Genomic DNA, 21,271 nt, shown 5'->3' on the forward strand with positions numbered 1-21,271 from the left:
TTCTTCCTCCAAAGCTTTTAATCTGGCTTCCTCCTCTGCATCTTTTGTGGATGTCATTCGTGTACTAGATCCAGAAGCAGAAGGTTTAGATGGAGTGAAAGGTTTTCTATTCGAATCTAACAGGGCTTGAAATAGAATTTGGATATCCTTAGGGGCATTGGGGCATGGTTTTGCATCACCACCTCGACATGACAAGTGTAACCGAAACCGATTAGTCTTGTTTACTAATTTGCGCCACACAAACCACACTTAATCTTTATTTTTTCAGACCTTGGTGGTGATTCAACTAGGGAAGCGTAGTCCCAAATGTTTGTCGATGGGTCAGATGACGATATATCTACACTTAATTTTTAATAAAAAAAATCAGATTATTGATAAATAATTTAAATTTGATATAGGAACAAAATAAAGCAATATAAATGTATCAAAAATAAAAGCAAATGAACATGCATATGTAAATAAATATCAAAGATTCAAAGTCTTCCTAACCACATTCCAACACTTTCATGTTTGTAGTGAAATAATATTACAGATCATTCAACTTCAACCAAAAAGAATTGAAAAATTAAAAATAATTACTGATCTACAGGTAAAAACTCGTTACGAATCTCAATCTTATCTTCTTCATCATCATTTATATTTCCTCCCCATATCAAGTGCAACCAATCTTCCGTATAAATCAACGCTTTAACTGTATTTGGCGAAAGTGAGCTTCGATACATGCTCACAACCCTACTCCATGTGCTAAATGTGGATTCTGATGCCACTGTTGAAATTGGTATTGATAATATGTTCCGTGCCATCACAGATAATGTAGGATATTTTGATTCACTAACCTTCATCTTCCATCATTCCAACACATTAAATTTGGATCACACTACAATTGGCTTATTGAGGTACATTTCTAGCTCTGATTCCTTAGTATCAACTCTCATTCCTGCTTGTGCCAAGTATGATAAGTATTTATTTAGCACATCCGGATTACCAGGTATAAAAATATCTACATCTCTACTTTCTTCAACACCCGCTGCAGGTAAAGTTCTAACAAACGATTTGTACAAATCTTCAAGGGCTTGACGAACTTTAAACGTCTATGTTGCCGCTCTTTCAGTAGAATAAAGCTTCATAAAAATAAAGCAACCAACCCCATATTACAACGAGGATCAAGAACAACTGCCAAGGATATCAACAAATGACATAACCAACCCCATATTACAACAAGGATCAAGAACAACTGCCAAGAACATCAACAGATGACATTCGTCTCAATATTTATCGAATTTCATTTTCATACCAACTATCATCTGGCATATGAAATCTGGACCCGCACTGACATTTTTCTGTAGAGCATCCTCAATCTTCCAAAGAGATAGAAGAAACAGATTCGCGGTTGGATGCTGATTCTTAGAAAAATCTTCGTGTAATCGTAGAAAATTTTGAGAAATGTGTGAACTTGTTTTGCTTTGGCCCAATCATATGTGCTCGGCAACCAAGAATACGTTCTGTCACGCGCCGCGTATTCAGAAAATACAAGCTGTAATTCCATTGTTGTATCTAACATTTTATAGGTCGAGTTCTAACGTGTACACACATCCAACTTCAACATTTTTTTAAATGGCACATTCAAACGTTGGATGATATCATTTCATATACTCGGTTTTGATGGTGACCCCCTTATATATTTCACACTTTCTCTTATGTTCTTTATAGTGTTGTCAATTTCTTTTAGCCTTTCTTGTACAATCAAATTTACAATATGGGTACAACATCTGACCTAGAATATTTTTCCTTCAAAAAATAAATTTCCTGTAGCCCTGAACTGGTTACGTAAGCATGAAATGACACTGTCATTTGCTGAAGCATTGTCTAAAGTTATTACTAAAAAATTTTTCTCAATGCCCCAGCCTTCTCGACAACTGTAGATGCAATCTGAAATAGGTAAACCAGTATATGGAGGAGAAAAGTTGCGGAAGTTCAAAATTCTCTTGCAGAGTTTTCAATCCTTATCAACATAGATGAAATGTATCATTTTCTTTAATTGGACGCCATCCATAAATCAAACGTCAAACCTATTTTGGACACTGAAGCCAAAACTTCTTTCAGTTTCATCATCTCCTTTGCATACATCTTCATGCACTTTCTCTGCACTGTGACGCGGGATACATTCTCGGCTTGAGGGTTAAGGAATTGACAGAAAGCCCTAAACCATTTACTTTCTGTCATTCTGAAAGATTTTTCTTCCAGAATCACTAATCTAGCATACCACTCATTCAGCTTCTCTTTGTCAAACTTATGAGTGAACACTACGCCTTGTGAGTCGTCCCCTTCTGACTTCGTAAATGACAGCAACTGTTGGCCGGGAGGAGGGAGTCTTAGTCTCTTAGGACACGTCTTCAAATGTCTATTTAGATGTGTCGTAGATCTTCCTGGAATCTTACTGTATAATCCTTTGCAGTGATTACACTTTATCTTCTGTACACCGTTAACTGTCACTTCTTCAAAGTCATCCCACACTGCTGATCTCTTCTTCTTGCAGTTGACGCGTCTGTGTCTCCCTCTACGATCAAAGAAGATGTGATTGATGCACCCATTCAGGGGGTATTTGGGCTTTTGTCTTGACTAGTCATCTATAAAATAAAGTTCTTGATATGTTATACGGCTATACCTAGACCGCTAGACGGACATACTTACTTAACTGTCTAAATTAGTCACCCATTCAAGGTTGGATAGATTGTAATGCTTTTATTTTCCAATTTAAATGCTACGTCGAAATTCCGACAGCATTTCCTCTTATCTCTCCCGAATATATTAATCTTGTATTTTGATTCCCATGTCAATCATCAACAAAAATTGTGGACATTTGACGATAGAAATAAATACATGAAATATATTCAGAGAGAAAAATGAGAGACGAAACCAGAATAGACATATGCATTTAAATTGGAATAAATAAAGACATTACAATCTATCTAACCCTGAACTGTCCAAAAATGGACAATTTGATAATTTCTATGCATCCATGAACACACCGAATCTATGTCTGGCAACATAAAAATCTTAAAATGGGCAATTGATTATCCTATACTACAACTAGAACAATACAAATAATTCATATCTATGCAAACAAGGGAGCATGCTGAAATTGACATTAATCATCTAACTAACTAATAACAAAATGTAAAATGAAAAATTAAAGGCATCTTAAAGTTGTAGCATTCAACACTAACAAAGTAACAAGTAAACTATCATTTATAAAGTAAATTAAGAAACATGGAAAAAATGACTATTAGGTCATGAGACTTGAATAGAAGAGGATAATAATGACTATTAAGAAACAATTTCTATCATATATTAACATATTAACAATTTTTATATTAACATATTAACAATTTCTAGATTAACATATATTAGCTATATTAACATATATTAACAATTTCTAGATATATTATCAATTTCTGATATCAACCTATATTATTAATTTCTGACATATATTAGCAATATATGATATCAATTTCTGACAATATTAACATATTAACAATTTCTATATTACCTAAATATTAACATATTAACATATTAACAATTTCTAACATATATTAACATATTAACAATTTCTATATTAACATATATTAACAAATTCTTGTTATATTAATAATTTCTGATATCAAGCTATATTAAAAATTTCTAGATATATTAAAAATTTCTGATATCAACCTATATTAACAATTTTTGACATATATTAGCAATATATGATATCAATTTGTGACATATATTAACAATTTATACAAAAATAATAATAATAATAATAAATCAACGCCACACGATATAATCAATTTCTGACATATATTAACAATTTATATATATATATAAATAATAAATCAACACCACACAATATTCTAAAAATAATCAATTTCTGACATATATTAACAATTTATACAAAATAAATAAATAAATAAATCAACACCACATTACCGGGCGAGCTGCGGCAGGAATGACCGGCACCGTACATCAGGGCAGGGATGAGCGGCAGGGACGAGCTGTGGCACCGGACAGGGGTATTAGGCAGGCCGCAGGGACTAGCACCGGACAGGGGAGTGAGAGAGAGAGAGAGAGAGAGAGAGAGAGAGAGAGGGAAGAATAGGGATGGGTCGGATAGCACCGGACAGGGGAATGAGAGGAGAGAGAGAGAGAGAGAGAGAGGGAATGGGTTTTAGTTTCGAACGGGCGTTGGGAGGGAAGGAAAGGGGCGTAGGGTTTTTTCGAACGGGCGGGCTGAAAACGACTGGAGTAAGGGGGCGTAGGGTTTTTTCGTTTTAGCTGGGTATATATACCCTCGAGTACGAGTCGAGTACGTGTCAAGCACCGAGTCGAGAATTAAGTCGAGCACCGAGTTGAGTATTGCCCAGATTGTACTCTGCTCGAAAGCAATTCGAGTATCAAAAATCAGCTCATGCTCGGCTCAAACTGTTGCAAAAATTTCTTTTGAATACACCGAAAATATAAAAAATAGAAAAATAAATTATCACTAAGTTGAATCACGTATAAAATACGCTGTCCTTAAAGTATGATTCACCCCCTTATCAACTGCTGATGGGTTACAGGCGAATTGCTCCAAGGATAAGACAAGCCTTATCTGGATCCAGCGTGCAGCAATCACGATAGATCCACTATGGAACAGTTTTAACGCAATAGATTTCTTCTGACAGACTTAGACGATGGAGATGATAACAGTATTCTAAAATGGATCTATGGACTGTATTTGATTTGATGGGAGAGATGGTGTGTTGAGATGATGAAATCGGACTGGAATGGTCCAGTTTATATAGGCCTTAGGTTTAGACCCATTGCTGTGTGGTATTCAATGGTCCAAAACGTTTAAAAAATGTTTCTGGCCATTGTCCATTAATCCCAGACGTTTCTGGTCATTAGATCTGTAGATCTGACCATTAGATCATCTTGGCCCGTCCGTTTTCGGACCATTGTGGCTTTTAAGGTAACTATCCGTTTATAAAAACGGTTGGACGTTTCGAATTTAAGATCCGACCGTTCTCAATCACCTATAAAACTCAGGCTCATTTCCAACTTTTCAGATCCACACAGCCCTAAGGCTCTGACCAGACCCATCGCACCGAGGTCGCACCGTCTCGCTCCAGTTCACATGAGGTCGCGAGGGAGCACACGTGCGAAGTGCAAAGTGCGCCATCTAGTGCCACTACGGCCACACTGCCTCACTGCCTCACTGGTCACGCCCACGCCCGTGCCCGAGCACGAGCACGTGCGTGTGTGTGTGTGTTCCAGTGCGAATACGCAACCGTGTTTCATCTCCTCCAAAAAGCTCCAAGTAACAATACCCTTCTCAACATCTCATATAAACCACAAAACTATTCTTTGCATTTTCGATGTGGGACAAAGCACACAAACCGCACTTTTTAATTCAAAAAATATTTTGGCGGGAAAATCCCAAAATTTTGAAAAAAATTAAATTTGAATTTTTATTATTTTTAAAACCACTGATTTTCAACAATCCCCCACTGGTTTTTAAAACAATGAAAACTCTGTCAAAATAATAACAGTTATTATGCATAAAGAAAGATATCTTGCGATTTGAATCTTTCCTTAGTGTAAGCATTTTAAAGTTATTTCGAAATTTTTGGTTGCCGCAGCATTAAACCAGTTATTCCTTTATGAGATAACCGAAAATACCAAACACATAATAGTTCATGCGTTAGGTGTTCCTTTATAATCTTGCTTAGCACTTTTAATGGCCATGTGCTTATCATGTTTTATGAACGATCCCGAGATAACTCTAAGTCTCATGAGAAGCGGCACCACTTCTACGTTCACATAGGTGAAATCCTTCCAGTGTTTCTGTTTAAAAACACTTGTCTTGTTTGACTGGACTTCATTAAGAGTTTTAATACTCATCCCTCTTTTGTAACGGCCAGCACTATCATCATGGATGAGGTTATTAATTTATTTAGTGCTAAAACTTGTCACTTATCAATGAATTGTTGTTACCCATTAAATCCAATAGTTAAAGATTTTCTAATTTAGGGTTGGGTTTTTTTTCACTGGTGAAACTTTAAGTAAAGAGTTTCAATCCTATCTCTCTAGATGTTGTCCTTACTACCTCTCTCGTCAGAGGTTTAGTAAAAGGATCAGCCAAGTTATTACTTGACTTTACATATGGGATCGCAATGATTCCATCTTGAATCAGTTGTCTTACATAGTCATGTCGCAAACTTATGTGTCTGGACTTTCCATTATAGGTACCATTATAGGCTCTTGCTAGAGTGACTTCACTATCACAATGAAGTGAAATAGCCGGTATAGGGTTCGTATAGAATGTAATTTCTAAAAGAAGATCCCTTAACCACTCAGCCTTTTTGCCTGTAGCAGCTAAAGCTATGAACTCAGATTTCATAGTTGAGTGCGTCATGCAAGTTTTTTTCTTGGATCTCCAAGATACAACTGCACCTCCTAGGGTGAATATCCACCCTGTAGTGGACTTGTTGTCCCCTGCACTCGATATCCAACTTGCATCGGTATATCCTTCCAACATTGCTGAAAATTCTGAGTAAAATAGCCCTAGTTCTTTGGTTTCTTTAAGATAACCTAAAACTCTACTAATTGTTTTCCAGTGTTCAACACTTAGATTACTCGTAAACCTACTTAGTTTACTCACAGCGTATGTTTTATCCGGTCTTGTGCATTGCATTGCATACATAAGACTACCTATAATACTAGCATACTCTAGTTGTGCAACTACTCTTCCACTGTTTTCTTTTAACTTGATACTTGGATCCAACGGGGTCTTTGCCTCTTTAATTTTCAAGTGATTAAACTTGTTTATTATTTTCTCAATATAATGAGACTGACATAATGCAAAACCTCCACTATGTTTTTTAACTTTGATACCTAATATGGTATCCACCTGTCCAAGATCCTTTATTTTGAAAACTGAAGAGAGAAACTTTTTGGTTTCAGTTACAGCTTCCATTTTATTACTGATTATTAACATATCATCTACATACAAGCATATGATTATAACATAATCATTACATACTTTTGAATATATGCATTTATCAGCAATATTGTATTCAAAACCATAAGACAGAACTTTAGAACCAAATTTATCATGCCATTATTTTGGTGCTTACTTTAATCCATACAAAGACTTAACAAGTCTACATATTTTTCTTTCATTTCCTGGTAGAACAAACCCTTCTGGTTGCTCCATGTAAACCTCCTCATCAAGATCACCATTCAGGAATGTTGTCTTCACGTCCATTTGATGGATATGAAGATGATATATGGATGCAAGAGCGAATAAGATTCTACTCGATGTTATTCGAACTACTAGTGAATAAGTGTCAAAATAATCAATTCCTTCTTTCTGTCGGAAACCCTTAGCAATTAATCTTGCCTTAAAGGTTTGAATTATACCATATGTGTGATATTTTTTCTTAAATACCCACTTACAACCTATTGGTTTAGAACCTGGAGGTTGTAAGATCCATATCCTAGCCCATACTGTTCCGTAGGCTTTGCTGGTCATTCCGGTTGAATTCTGACAACCCGCGATCAGTTATCGGCGTTTGCGTGCAACCCTGAGACGTGTCCCGTATTTCAGAGTCGGCTCAACCTGAGACCTATACCCTTGCGACCGCGTCGTCGCCGCGGTTCCGACACCGCGTCTCAGTCGCTGAGGCGATACCCGTGCTAGGAAGTGTGGGCCCGCGTTCAGTTTGAGAAAAACACCGTACGTTGCAAATTTCAAGAGAATCTATCAAATCCATCACATCAATCACATCACTTGTCAAAAGTACACCCATTACTCTCCCCATGCCCAAGTACAAAAGCAACTCCAAAAATTCAACAAGCACCTTACCTCTCATGTCACTCCACCATTCCTCTCTCCCATCACCCATCTCTTTCTCACTCTCTCTCATTCTCAAAAGACAAGCAACTCCAATGTCCATGGCTTCCATGGAGAACCTTGGTGTGGCCCACCTTCCTATTTCTCATCCCCACCCTCTAAAGTTCATCCCAACCGTTAAAATCTAACCCTTGGAGCTCTAGATTGCGTCGGTGGAAGAAAGAATAAGAGATCAAAGGTGGGTGTTCATAATACTAGATTTTGATTTTTATAGATTTATTTATTTAGGGCCCACATGTATTGGGACCCACTTGATGAATGTTTTGTAAGGAATGACTCATAGTGGCGGAGCCCTCCATCGCATGCCGTTCTCTCTCTCTCTTTCCTTTTGTATGATGGCATGTGGCCCACTTAATCCAGACCATCCAATTGCGGGACCCACTTTGAGGAATACTGGTATCTCAGCCACCCATCCATGTGAAAGGTGAACGGGTTGGCTGGGTACCTCACACCAGTTATACAGCTAGTGTATTGATACCACCAAGCTCCGTGGGACCCATTGTTGTGACATCAGCAAGATCTGTGGGGCCCAATTGATGTATGTACTACATACACACCGTTCATCCTGTTTAGCCAGATCATGGGCCCACCTGATCTGAGCCTGACCGTACGAGTATTGGACGTTGCTGCGACTGTTAAAAGGGAAAAACAAATATCAGCTTTGTCCAAAGCAGCAGGCCACACGTGTGGCCCATCTTGATGATGTTATCAGATCCACACCGTCCAAGGAAGGACGGTGGGTCCCACGCTGCACGTAGCAGCTGCTGGACGCAACAAGTTCTGTGCATCCAATCTGGTATACTTGAACCGTCCGTCCCTGGACCATAGGCCACTGTGATGGGGTCTTTAATCAACACCGTCCACCTGGATGTATTATACATCCCAGCCGTCCAACACTCATGGACGCTGGATCTATGAGAGATTTAAATAATATTATATATATATGTATATGTTATGTATTATATTATAGTTTAATATTTTATATCTCATGGATGGGCCACTTACACGTGGGACCCACCTCTGTAGATGAGGATTGGCTGTGTACGTTTACAGCAGCTATATAGCTGCTGTATTGACGTCAGCACCCATGTGGGCCCCGCATGATGTATCTTATGTCCACGCCATCCACCCATGATCCCACCGTGATGTAGGCATTCCATCTCAGTCGTCCATCATCAGGACGCTTATGTGGACCCCAGCAACATGCAGCTTCTGGATTGACGCGAGGAGCTCTTTGGATCTAATCATGAGGTCTATGTTATATTCAGACCGTTCATCTGGTGAGACCCACTGATGTAGGTCTTATTCACATCGTCCGTGAACGTGGGGACCCACCATGAAGTATGTGTTTTACTACCACGCTGTCCAGCACGTGGATTCCACCCTGATGAACGTGTACCGCCCAAAGATGGTGTCCTTTATGATGTATTTACTCCATCCACACCGTCCAGAGTCTGGACGGTGCTGGATTGTCTGGACCATGCTGACATGTCCCATCACACTGTGATTATCCACACCATCAATCCATTGTGTGGGGCCCTACACATGTGATGCATCGACACCGACCAGACCTTGGACGGTGGGACCCACCCTACACGTGGGGCCTGGGGTGGATACGGACTGACTCGTGTACCTCTCACAGCAGTTGCTGAGATCGATGGCAGCAATTTCTGTGGGACCCACCCTGCACGTGTGAGGGTGGGGACCACCTTAATGATGTGTTGATCCACTGTTCAACCCATGGACGGTGAGTCCCAACCTTAATATATGTATTCTATTCTCACCGTCCATCTGGACTGGACGGTGATGTGTAGAGCTTACCGTGATGTATCTGTCCAGATGGTGGGACGCACCTGATGTATGCGTTGTATCACGATCGTCCAAACTACTAGACCCCACCTCCTGTATGCATTGTATATTCATGCCGCCCATCTATTTTCTAATACGTGGGGCCACCTTCATGTATTGTTTATTCACATCGTCCATCTGGTTGGGATGGTGGCAGACTCTTTCATGATGTAACTACTCTATACCCTCGTCGTCCGTCCCTTGGACGTGAGGCCCACCTTGTGACGTATTGTATACTCACACCATCCATCCACGTGGCCCCCACATGATGTGAGTGTTTTATCAGTACCGTCCAACCCATTGACCCCACATGTTGTGTATCTGAGGCCCATGAGAAGGGCCCACCTGATGTGTATGAGGCCCATTAGTGCGGCCCGTTGATGCAGCCCAGTTGATATATATGAAGCCCATTGGAGTGGCCCGTGGACACGGTCCACTTAATGAGTATAAGGCCCATCGGTGCGGCCCATGGACACGGTCCACTTGATGAATATGAGGCCCATTAGTGCGGCCCGTTGATGCAGCTCAGTTGATATATATGAAGCCCATTGGAGCGGCCCGTGGACACGGTCCACTTAATGAGTATAAGGCCCATCGGTGCGGCCCATGGACGCGGTCCACTTGATGAATATGAGGCCCATTGGTGCGGCTCATGTGATATGACCCACTTGATATGTATAAGGCCCATATGATGCGGCCCACTCATTATATATGAGGCCCATATGATGTATTCAAGGCCCATGGGCGAGGCCCATTGTGATGTTTTCGAGGCCCATGGGCGTGGCCCAATGTGATGCATATGTGGCCCATGAGTAGGGCCCATGGCGATGTATATCAGGCCCTTGTGTGTGGCCATGGGCCCACTATACATATGGCCCTATGTGGACCACTCCTTGGGAGCAATGCTGGTTAGATGTCCACATTGATGGGCAATGATGGTTAGATGTCCTCATGTGACCTTCCCTTAAGCCTTGTTAAGCCCATTCTGACCGATTTACCGATTTTGATAATCGGTCGATTCCGATTGATCAATTGCCAATTCTGATTGATGAGACCGATTTGTCGATTCTAACTATCAATCGATTTCGATTGTCGTGACCGATTTGCCGACTTTGTTTATTAATCAATCCCGATTATCGTGATCGATTTGCCGACTTTGATTATTGATCGATCCCGATTGTCGTGACCGATTTGCCGACTCTAATTTTTGATCGATTCCGATTGTCGTGACCGATTTACCAATTTTGATTATCGATCGATCCGATTATCATGACCGATTTGCCGACTCTGATTATCGATCGATTCCGATTGTCGTGACCGATTTGTTGATTTGATTATCGATCGATTCGATTGTTGTGACCGATTTGCCGACTCTGATTATCGATCGATTCCGATTGTCGTGCCGATTTACCGATTTTGATTATCGATCGATCCGATTATCGTGACCGATTTGCCGATTCTGATTATTGATCGATCCGATTGTCATAACCGATTTGCTGATTCTGATTATCGATCGATCCCGATTATCGTGATCGATTTTGTCGATTCTGATTATCGATCGATTTCAATTGTCGTGACTGATTGCTGATTGACATGACCGATTCGCTGATTCTGACTATCGATCGACCCCGATTGTTGTGACCGATTTGCCGATTTCGATTATCGATCGATTCCGATTTACCGAGGCCAATTGTATAGGCCGATTTTGATTGCCGAGGCCGAGTATCGAGGCCGGTTCCGAGTGTCGAACCCGATTGTTAAGGCCGATTTCGATTGCCAAGGCCTATTGTTGATGCCTACATGATGCATATGCGACCCGTAGTTGAGGCCCATTGTGATGTATTTGAGGCTCATGGGCAAGGCCCATTGTAATGTATTCGAGCTCCGTGGGCGTGGCCCATTGTGATACATTCGAGGCCCTTGTATGGAGCTCGATGTGATGTATGTGAGGCCCATGAGCAGGGCTCGCCTGTTGTGTATATGTGTCCCTTGAGTAAGGCCCACTGTGTTGTATATCGGGCCTTTGTGTGAGACCGTGGACCCATTATATGTTTGGCTCTATGTGGGCCATTCCTTGGGGGCAATGTTGGTTAAATGTCCACATTGTCGAGGTCGATTGTCGATGCCGGTTATGGATACCAGTTATGAGTATGTGACAGCATAGCATCATGATACATGCCCATACGCATCATCTGCATGTTTGTTATGAGAGGTGGTTGATCATTGCATATGTCATTGAGCATGTTCTGTTATGAGACTCCCTGATAGGTGGAGGTTATCTCACATGAGCACGCGATATGTGCAGGACTGATGCATGACTGAATTGTATGACTCATGCATCTCGCATTATGATTCTGTATGCCCTAACGACATCAAGGCCGTAGCCTCCACAGGCATATCGTGGATGGCCAAATAGGACACCGGAAATGTTTGGTTCTAGCATACGGGCGCCATAGATGTCCCTGGGTGAAAATCCCTAAACCTCCGTGGCCAGGAGACGCCCCAACGTCGAGACCGAGTGGATACATAAGCGCCCGAGTGCCGAATACCAGGAGGCCGCGTCTCCCACTGTGTCATGGTCGGTTGGGAGGGGGTGTGGCCTTACTCGCCCGAGGGTAGGGGGCAATACTAGGCTGAGTTTAACCAGCTCGTGATTGGATCCGCTATCGACGTGCCGGATAGGTATTGGCAGACTATTGGCAAGGCGGATAGTGAGGTTTCTTACGCTCACTTGGACTGTGAGGCTGGGAGAGCGACAGTGCCATTTGGAGTGTACTAAACCCCGGTGATGATCCTAAAGATGAATTGTACTAATATGTGGATTTAGTGAGTAGGAGTTGCATACTCATTCATGCATTCATTCATTCACTATCCACTCGGGTTGGTGGTGTGCAACTATTTGTTACGTGTGTTTTCGCAATGGCCAGGATTTCGGTTGGGGCGCGCGACTAACCTGAGATAGGAGTTTACCACATTGAGTCTAACTATCCAAATTTAGGTATGAGACTGGTTTGGATAGAAGTCCCTTGTGATGGACCCCATAGCCTGCGATACTACATACTATCATCCCGACTTCACACTCCAGTATGGTCATTCCATTCGCACCGCATATTGCATAACATTCGCGGTATACGGCATTTTGGGCTATTATGTCTCTGCATTTATATGGTTTAGGTACGGCTGATGTTATTTGTGTTACTCATCAGGATTTGTATATTGCATTGTATCAGCGGCATCTGATATTTGGCTTATTATCTCCGCATTGCATAGTTGATCTACATTGCTTCATCAGTATATGATATTGTTTTTATTATATTTCTGCGTCGCATAGCCTGGATAAGACTGATGGTATTTATGGGCCTATTAGTATATCTTCGTATTACTCTGATTTTGTATGATTTATGATCTTGCTAGTGTTTTTGATATTGTATGATTATGAGTTTTTCAGTATTTCCGCTTACTCTGATTACTCTGATATTACTTACTTGGCATTTACTTTATGCACACACTCTCACCACCCACTAAGCTTTCTATAAGCTTATACACGATAGATGCGTGCAGGTGATGTTAGGTTGCAGCAGCATTGAGCCTGGAGCGTGCAGCGGTCGTCTGGAGCCTTGATTTATTTTATATATGTATTTCCCTTTCAATATTGTACTCAAACGATTATATTAGTGGCTATGTGATGATGATGTTGCTTTTGTGATTTGGGTAATCTTGTGGTCATGCTCATTACGAGATAAATGTACGTTGAAAAATTCTCCTTTTAGGATCCCAGGATCGAAATCTGGCGTATGAACGCTAGGAGTCGAGAATGAGGTACTACGGAGGCTGTCGGCACCGGATTCGGCAATCGGGATTCCTGTGAATCCGATTTTCGAGTTTGGGGCGTGACAGAGGTAGATCTACCAATTCCCTTGTTTGGTTAGACATTATCGAATCCATTTCATCATTAATGGCTTCTTTCCAAAAGGCGAAGTTTCTTGAAGACACAACTTCACTAAAGGTTTTAGGTTCATCTTCTATAGTCAAAACCATATGTATTTTCCTAATCACCTTCTCTCTATCACCTTCAACTAGATGAAAAGAGAGTCGTTGAGAGTATTTGATCAGGATCAAGACTCTTTTCTACTCTTACTCTTTGACTCCTATGAGGTTCACTAAGAGTTTTCTCTTCTATTTGTGCTTCTTTTATAGTTTCATTAGGAGATTGAATCTCAGCATTCTTTTTCTCCGTGAATACAGAATTCTCAAAGAACTCTACATCTCTAGAATCTATGATTACATTAGTATCTAAGTCTAGAAGTTTATAGGCCTTACTATGTTGTGCATATCCTACAAGGACGCACTTGATAGCTCTTGGTCCTAACTTAGTTCTTTTAGGTTCCGGAGTTCTGCAATATGCAAGACACCTCCACACTCTAAGATACCTTATGTTTGATTTTCTTCCTTTCCATATTTCATATGGAGAAGTCTTGGTTTTCTTAGATGGAATTCGGTTTAAAACATGACAAGCAGCTAACAGTGCTTCTCCCCATAGGTTTAATGGCAATTGTGCTTGTATTAGCATTGAGTTGAACATTTCTACTAACGTCCTATTTTTTCACTCTGCTACACCATTTTGTTGTAGTGTATAAGGTGTTGCGCAATGATGTATTATGCCGTGTTCTTCATAATAGTTAGAAAATTCATTAGATAAATATTTTCCTCCTCGGTCACTACGAAGGATTTTAATATTTTTATCTGATTGATTTTCTACTTTAACTTTATAGATCTTGAATGCATTAAATGCTTCATTTTTCGATTTGAACAGATATATATATATATATATATATATATATATATATATATATATATATATATATATATATATATATACATATCTCGAACAATCATCTATAAACATTATAAAGTACTTTTTACCTCCACGTGTAAGAACATCATTTAGTTCATATTTATCAGTATGCATTAGGTCTAATATTTGAGATGATCTCTCAACGCTAGGGAATAGTTTCTTGATTATTTTAGACCGTATGCATACTTCACATTTATCTTTTTCACTATCATTGTATGATACTAGGCCATTCTTAACCATGAGTTTTATGGTATTGTAGCCAATATAGGCTAGTCTACCATGCCATAGTGTTACAGACTCAATCATGTAAGCAGAAGAATTCTTTTCATTTAAAGAGAGTTTGATCATTCCATTACAAGCATATCCCTTACCCATAAAGTTCTCATTCTTAGACAAGATCAGCTTGCCTGATTCAAACACAACCCTAATCCCAGGTTTGCTTAAGAGATCCCCTGAGACAAGATTCCTTTTTATGTCTGGGACATGCAGTACGTTAGTCAGGATTACCTTCTTTCCAGAGGTAAAGAGTAATTCCACAGTTCCTTTTGCCTACAACTTTCAATCGTCCTTCATTTCCCATTTGTACCTCCTGACCATTGGTCTCGTCTTTATAGGTTTTGAAGGCAGATCGATCATTGCATACATGGACTGTGGCATCTGTATCATACCACCAACCACGAATTTTCTCTTGAACTAGGTTCACTTCTGTGACCATGGCTACGATTTCATCATCTACTGTATTAGCCTCTTTCTTAGGCTTTTTTCGGTCCCTATAGACTCGGGCGAAATACCCGGTCTTACCGTAGACATAGCAAGCTCCCTTAGGTTTGCCGTTTTTCTTCTTTTGAGTTTTCTTGAATTTTCATTGATTTTTGTTAGGTTTAAGGGAATCACCTTTCTCATTGGTATTATTTTGGGATGTCTTTTCTACTGCGTTCACTTTAGATGAGGATGCACCATTAGCGTCATCCTTTTTGTCTCGGTTACGAGATTCTTCTTCAATACGAAGATATTTCTGGATTTGTTCAAGGGCGAACTCTTCGGATTTATGCAGTAGTTTCTTCCTGTAGTCTTTCCAGCTCGGAGGCAATTTTGCGATTATAGCTCCGACTTGAAAGGATTCAGGAAGATCAATTTTTATGGCTTTTATTTTATTTACAATAAGCTGTAATTCTTGGATTTGGGCAAGCAGCGGTAGATTGTCTACCATCGTGAAATCGAAAAACCTGGCAATCAGAAATTTTTATGCACCTTCCTCTTCAGCCTTGTATTTGTATTCCAGCGCGTTCCAAATTTCTTTTGCTGATATGGTCCCTGTGTACAAATCGTACAACCGATCAGAGAGAGCATTGAGGATGTGGCCACGACACAACAATTCATCTTCTTGTCACTTGATCCTAGCAGCAACCTGTTCTGGAGTATCAGTGTCATTTGCTTCAGGCAGAGGCTGGAGAGTCGGGTCCAGGATGTAGAAGATCTTTAGAGTGGTCAGTAGGAATTTCAGCTTGTCCTACCATCTAGTGAAATTTGAACCATTGAATCGGTCCAATCGGATCAGATCCTGGTTCATCAGTTTGATTGATGCAACACTTTCGGTGTCCATGGAATCATGCTTTAAGATTGTTGTAAAAATTTCTTTTGAATACACCGAAAATATAAAAAATAGAAAAATAAATTATCACTAGGCTGAATCACGTATAAAATACGCTGTCCTTAAAGCGTGATTCGCCCCCTTATCAACTGCCAATGGGTTACAGGTGAATCGCTCCCAGGATAAGACAAGCCTTATCTGGATCCAACTTGCAGCAATCACGATAGGTCCACTATGGAACAGTTTTAACGCAATAGATTTCTTCTGGCAGACTTAGACGATAGAGATGATAACAGTATTCTAAAATGGAGCTATGGACTGTATTTGATTTGATGGGAGAGATGGTGTGTTGAGATGATGAAATCGGACTGGAATGGTCCAGTTTATATAGGCCTCAAGTTTAGACCCGTTGTTGTGTGGTATTCAATGGTCCAAAACGTTTAAAAAACGTTTCTGGCCGTTGTCCATTAATCCCAGACGTTTCTGATCATTAGATCTGTAGATCTGACCGTTGGATCATCTTGGCCCGTCCGTTTTCGGACCGTTGTGGCTTTTAAGGTAGCTATCCATTTATAAAAACGGCTGGACGTTTCGGATTTAAGATCCGACCGTTCTCAGTCACCTATAAAACCCAGGCTCATTTCCAACTTTTCAGATCCACACCTCCCTAAGGCTCTGACCAGACCCATCGCACCGAGGTCGCGCCGGTTCGTGTAAGGTCGCGAAGTGCGCCATCTAGCGCTACTACTGCCACACTGCCCACGCCCACACCCGTGCCCGAGTGCGTGCACGCGCGTGCGTGCGTGTGTTCCAGTGCGCACTGGAACACGCAACTCGTGTTTCATCTCCTCCAAAAAGCTCCAAGTAAGAATACTCTTCTCAACATCTCATATAAACCACAAAACTATTCTTTGCATTTCCGATGTGGGACAAAGCACACACCGCACTTTTTAATTCAAAAAATTCAAAAAGTATTTTGGCGAGAAAATCTCAAAATTTTGAAAATTTTGAATTTTCATTTTTATTATTTTTAAAACTATCGATTTTCAACACAAACACATGCCGAGTCGAGTAATTCCGAGTCAAGTCGAGCGTGTAAACAAGCCTACTCTGCTCGTGTAAAGCCCTAGCTACGTGTGAGTGGCTAACCTAGGTGCTGAAGTGCGTGAGTCTCATCGGTTCAACATGACATGGGTTGTATCCACACCCTTTAGTTATTTTTCAGATTATTTTAAGGCATATGCTAAATAATAAGGTAGGTCCAAAACTCGAGTGAATCCCAACGGAGAAATGATGGGGAGAGTAACCCCACCATCGAGATCTTTCTAATTCCACCGTAATATTTATTTGAGATCCAACAGGTTGTAAGTTAACATAGATATCAACAGGTTGTAAGGAAAACACAGATTTAATGGTGGGCGTTACTCTCCCCGATGTTTTGTGTGGTGGAATCCGATATTTGACTCATCCTTTCTCTCATGTGTACAAATGATCTCTCCGGATGAATGAACGGTGTAGATATAACATACAAGTGGGCCACAAAACTCAGTGATGTCACTTCTATAACGAATCTCGCTGCTCAACATGTGACCAGCTAATCCGCGTTCCCCGAGAAGATGCTTCCGGATACGAGCAGCACCTGCGCGCGTGTAACGGACAAAGGGTCTCGCCTCACATACACAGACTTGGGCCATTTATCAAGTGATCCCAACTGTCAAAATAACTTGGACGAGATATCATGATGGTCCAAAAATAAGTAAGTCAATATAACCCATCATTTCTCTTATTTTATAACCGGTCATTTTTCTCATGCAAGTTTGGTATGTCTGATATGAGAACGGTGTAATCCTTGTGCCAGGCAATCTCGAATTGATAAATGGCTGGGAAATTGTTGGTCCCACTCCCCACCTGGTAAATCTCTGCTGCGATTCATCTACACCATCTCACGCGCGCGAGTCTGGATAAGCTGTTCCGAGGCCACGTTTTGTTTCTTCCTTTGGCGGGACTTTGATGGACGCGAACAACCTTGTGTAGTGAGTAACTCACTAAGTTTAGTGTACTGTGTAAACTCTGTGAGATGCACCATGATTTATATATTTCATCCGCTCCGTCCATCTATTTTACCAGATAATTTTAGAGCTTGAGACCAAAAATGAAGTGTATAAAATGTTCAAATGGACCACACCGCAGGAAACAGTTGAATTTAATTTCTGCCGTTGAAAATTTATTGGGGGCCACAGGAGTTTTGGATCAATCTTATATTTGTGTTTTCCCTTCATCCTTGTCTGTATGATCTTATGAACTGGTTGGATGACAAATAAACATCACTTTGAGGCCTTGTAAGGTTTCAACGGTGGAAATCATTATCCCCACTTTTTCCCGTGGTATGATTAACTTGATCTTTGGATACACTTCAAATTTTGGCTCAACCCCTTAAATTAGATGGAAAAATGGATGGACGGAGTGGATAGACCACATACATTCAAAGTAGGCCCAACTGAGTTTACTCAGTACGCAATCCGATTTCGTTGACGAACTAACACAGTATGGTGGTTGGATCAGCGTGATTTTGTGGCTATGATCCATCCACAGTGGGACCCACATTGTACGGTCCGGATTGCAGACAAAAGCCGATTTAAGCACATGATCCCTGACATTCAAGCCAATAGCGAAGACCTGATGGAGTCCACCCCTTCCAACTTCCTCACTCTCCTCCTCATACTCTCCTTCCTCCACCTCTCTCCGGCCAATTCTCCAGCCAGGGCCGCCACTTTCTTGCCTGAAAAATCCCTCCCAACAAAATCCGGCTATCTCCCGGTCAATGGGACGTCTGGCTCAGCCATCTTCTTCGCCTTCTACGAAGCCCAGCAACTCAATTCTGAAATCTCCAAGACACCGCTCCTCGTCTGGCTTCAAGGCGGGCCGGGCTGCTCTTCCATGGTCGGTAACTTCTTCGAGTTCGGCCCATGGCTTGTGCACTCTGATCCCAGTGATAGCAAAAACCCAATTCTCAAATCCAATCCCGGTGCCTGGAACCGTTTGTTTGGCCTAATTTTCATAGACAACCCGATCGGGACTGGCTTTAGTATTGCCACCACCGAAGATGAGATCCCAAGAGACCAGAATTCAGTAGCCAAACACCTGTTCATTGCCCTCCAAGCATTTCTGTCTTTGAACCCGTCTTTCAAATCCCGCCCGCTCTATATAACAGGGGAGAGCTACGCGGGGAAGTACGTTCCAGCGATCGGATACTATATCTTGCAACAGAACTTGAGACTTCCCGCATCGCGCCGGGTGAATTTACAGGGTGTCGCGATTGGGAACGGGCTGACGGACCCCGCCACTCAGGTGGCGACCCATGCAGTGACTGCGTACTACTCTGGCCTGATCAATGCAAGGCAGTGTGACCAACTTGAGGAATTCCAAGCTGAGGCTGTTAAATTGACCCGAGAGGGGCGATGGAGGGAAGCGACGGATGCGCGGAGCCATGTGTTGGATTGGTTGCAGAATGCGACGGGATTGGCGACTCTTTATGACCTGAGGAGGAAAAGGCCTTATGAGACGGATATGGTCGACGTTCTTCTACAGAAGGAAGAGGTGAAGGCAGCATTGGGTGTGAAGAAAGGGATGGTTTGGGAGGAATGCAGTGGTGTTGTGGGGAATGCTTTGCATGAGGATGTGATGAAGAGTGTGAAGTTTATGGTGGAGGATTTGGTGAAGAAGAGTCGAGTGCTTTTGTATCAGGGGCAGTTCGATCTGAGAGATGGGGTGGTCTCAACTGAGGCTTGGATGAAGGAGATGGAGTGGGACGGATTGGAGAGGTTTCTAAGTGCAGATAGGAATGTTTGGAAGGTGAATGGAGAGGTGAGTGGGTATGTACAGAGATGGGGAAGCTTGACCCATGTAGTCGTTTCAGGGGCGGGACACCTCGTGCCGGCCGATCAAGGATTGAGCTCTCAGGCGATGATCGAAGATTGGGTTTTGGAGAGGGGCTTGTTTGGTGATGAGAAAACGGTCGTTTCGAGCTTCCGTGGCGCTCTTTGAATCGATTTTCCTGTTGTGACGAAATGAGTTTTGGTGTGGCTGCAGGAATTCAAAACAAATTGAAAGTTTATGTAGTTGAATTCAATATCTATCGCTGCAATACAATGAATCGGGTCTAATTGGTTTGGCCAAATGAGCACTTTGATCGATGGAAATTTTTGCAGTTGAGCTATGATCATCTACAGCACAACTGCTTAAAACATAAGCAATCCGATTTTTGAAATCCCGAACGATTATGAGCATCGCCTTTTTCTATTTCTTTTCCTTTTTTATTTTTCCTTCAAAGCCATTAACACACCCTCCAGATGCATTTGGATGACTAATAGCATATCCTAAGGCTGCATTTGGACAGTTTAAATAGCATATATCCTAAGGCTGCATTTGGATGATTTTTTGAATTGAATTGCTGTAATTGCTTCAAGAAAGAAGCAATGATCAAATGGTAATGAAGTTTCCAAGTATTCAAATGTGGAAATAGCATTCAAAATTGGAGTTACATTCCTTTCCAATCTATCTTGAAAGAAACAAGATTGTGAATTGGAGCTTTGTCCCTCAACATGAATGCAGAGGTAATTGCGATGCAGTCATTTCTAGTTTATTGAACTGATCATTGCAATTCAATTCAATACTGCATCCAAATGCAATCTATACCTGCGAACACGCAAGCAGGTCTTGTTACAAATTCCAGCAATTTCAAATCTCAAAAGCTTTACTAGTAATAAAAGAAGAAGAATAAGAAAAGATATGGGTCCTTTCTTTGATACAAAATTTGAAAAGCAGTACTGTCATCTTCTCTCTAACGCATCATTGAGATTGCATTTTCACAATGTTAGCTGCAAATTCTTTAATTCTCGGACACCATTAACAACCACAAACTTTTGTGGATTACATACTGTTAGAGTAACTGGCCCATTGTGTTCATTCTCTTTCTAGGACGTAGGCCCATTGTCCATAAATAAAGAGGGTGTGGGAGAGAGCTAATGACCCCCAAATGCCC

At 41.2% G+C, this 21,271-nt stretch overlaps 1 protein-coding gene across 1 annotated transcript; it reads left to right on the top strand.

Moving 5' to 3' along the window:
- The first annotated feature begins 18,840 nt into the window (after nt 1-18,840).
- On the top strand, nt 18,841-20,407 carry LOC131245609 (serine carboxypeptidase-like 50). The gene has a single exon (XM_058245183.1). It carries the CDS (start codon nt 18,874-18,876, stop codon nt 20,272-20,274), a length of 1,401 nt encoding a protein of 466 aa, XP_058101166.1. The 5' UTR covers nt 18,841-18,873; the 3' UTR covers nt 20,275-20,407.
- The last annotated feature ends 864 nt before the right edge of the window (nt 20,408-21,271 follow it).

Source organism: Magnolia sinica, chromosome 5, assembly GCF_029962835.1.
Source record: "Magnolia sinica isolate HGM2019 chromosome 5, MsV1, whole genome shotgun sequence".
NCBI classification, from domain to species: Eukaryota; Viridiplantae; Streptophyta; class Magnoliopsida; order Magnoliales; family Magnoliaceae; genus Magnolia; species Magnolia sinica.

Excerpts from the sequence above, each read along its gene's own strand:
- LOC131245609 (XM_058245183.1), top strand. The coding sequence starts at position 18,874 with ATGATCCCTGACATTCAAGCCAATAGCGAAGACCTGATGGAGTCCACC.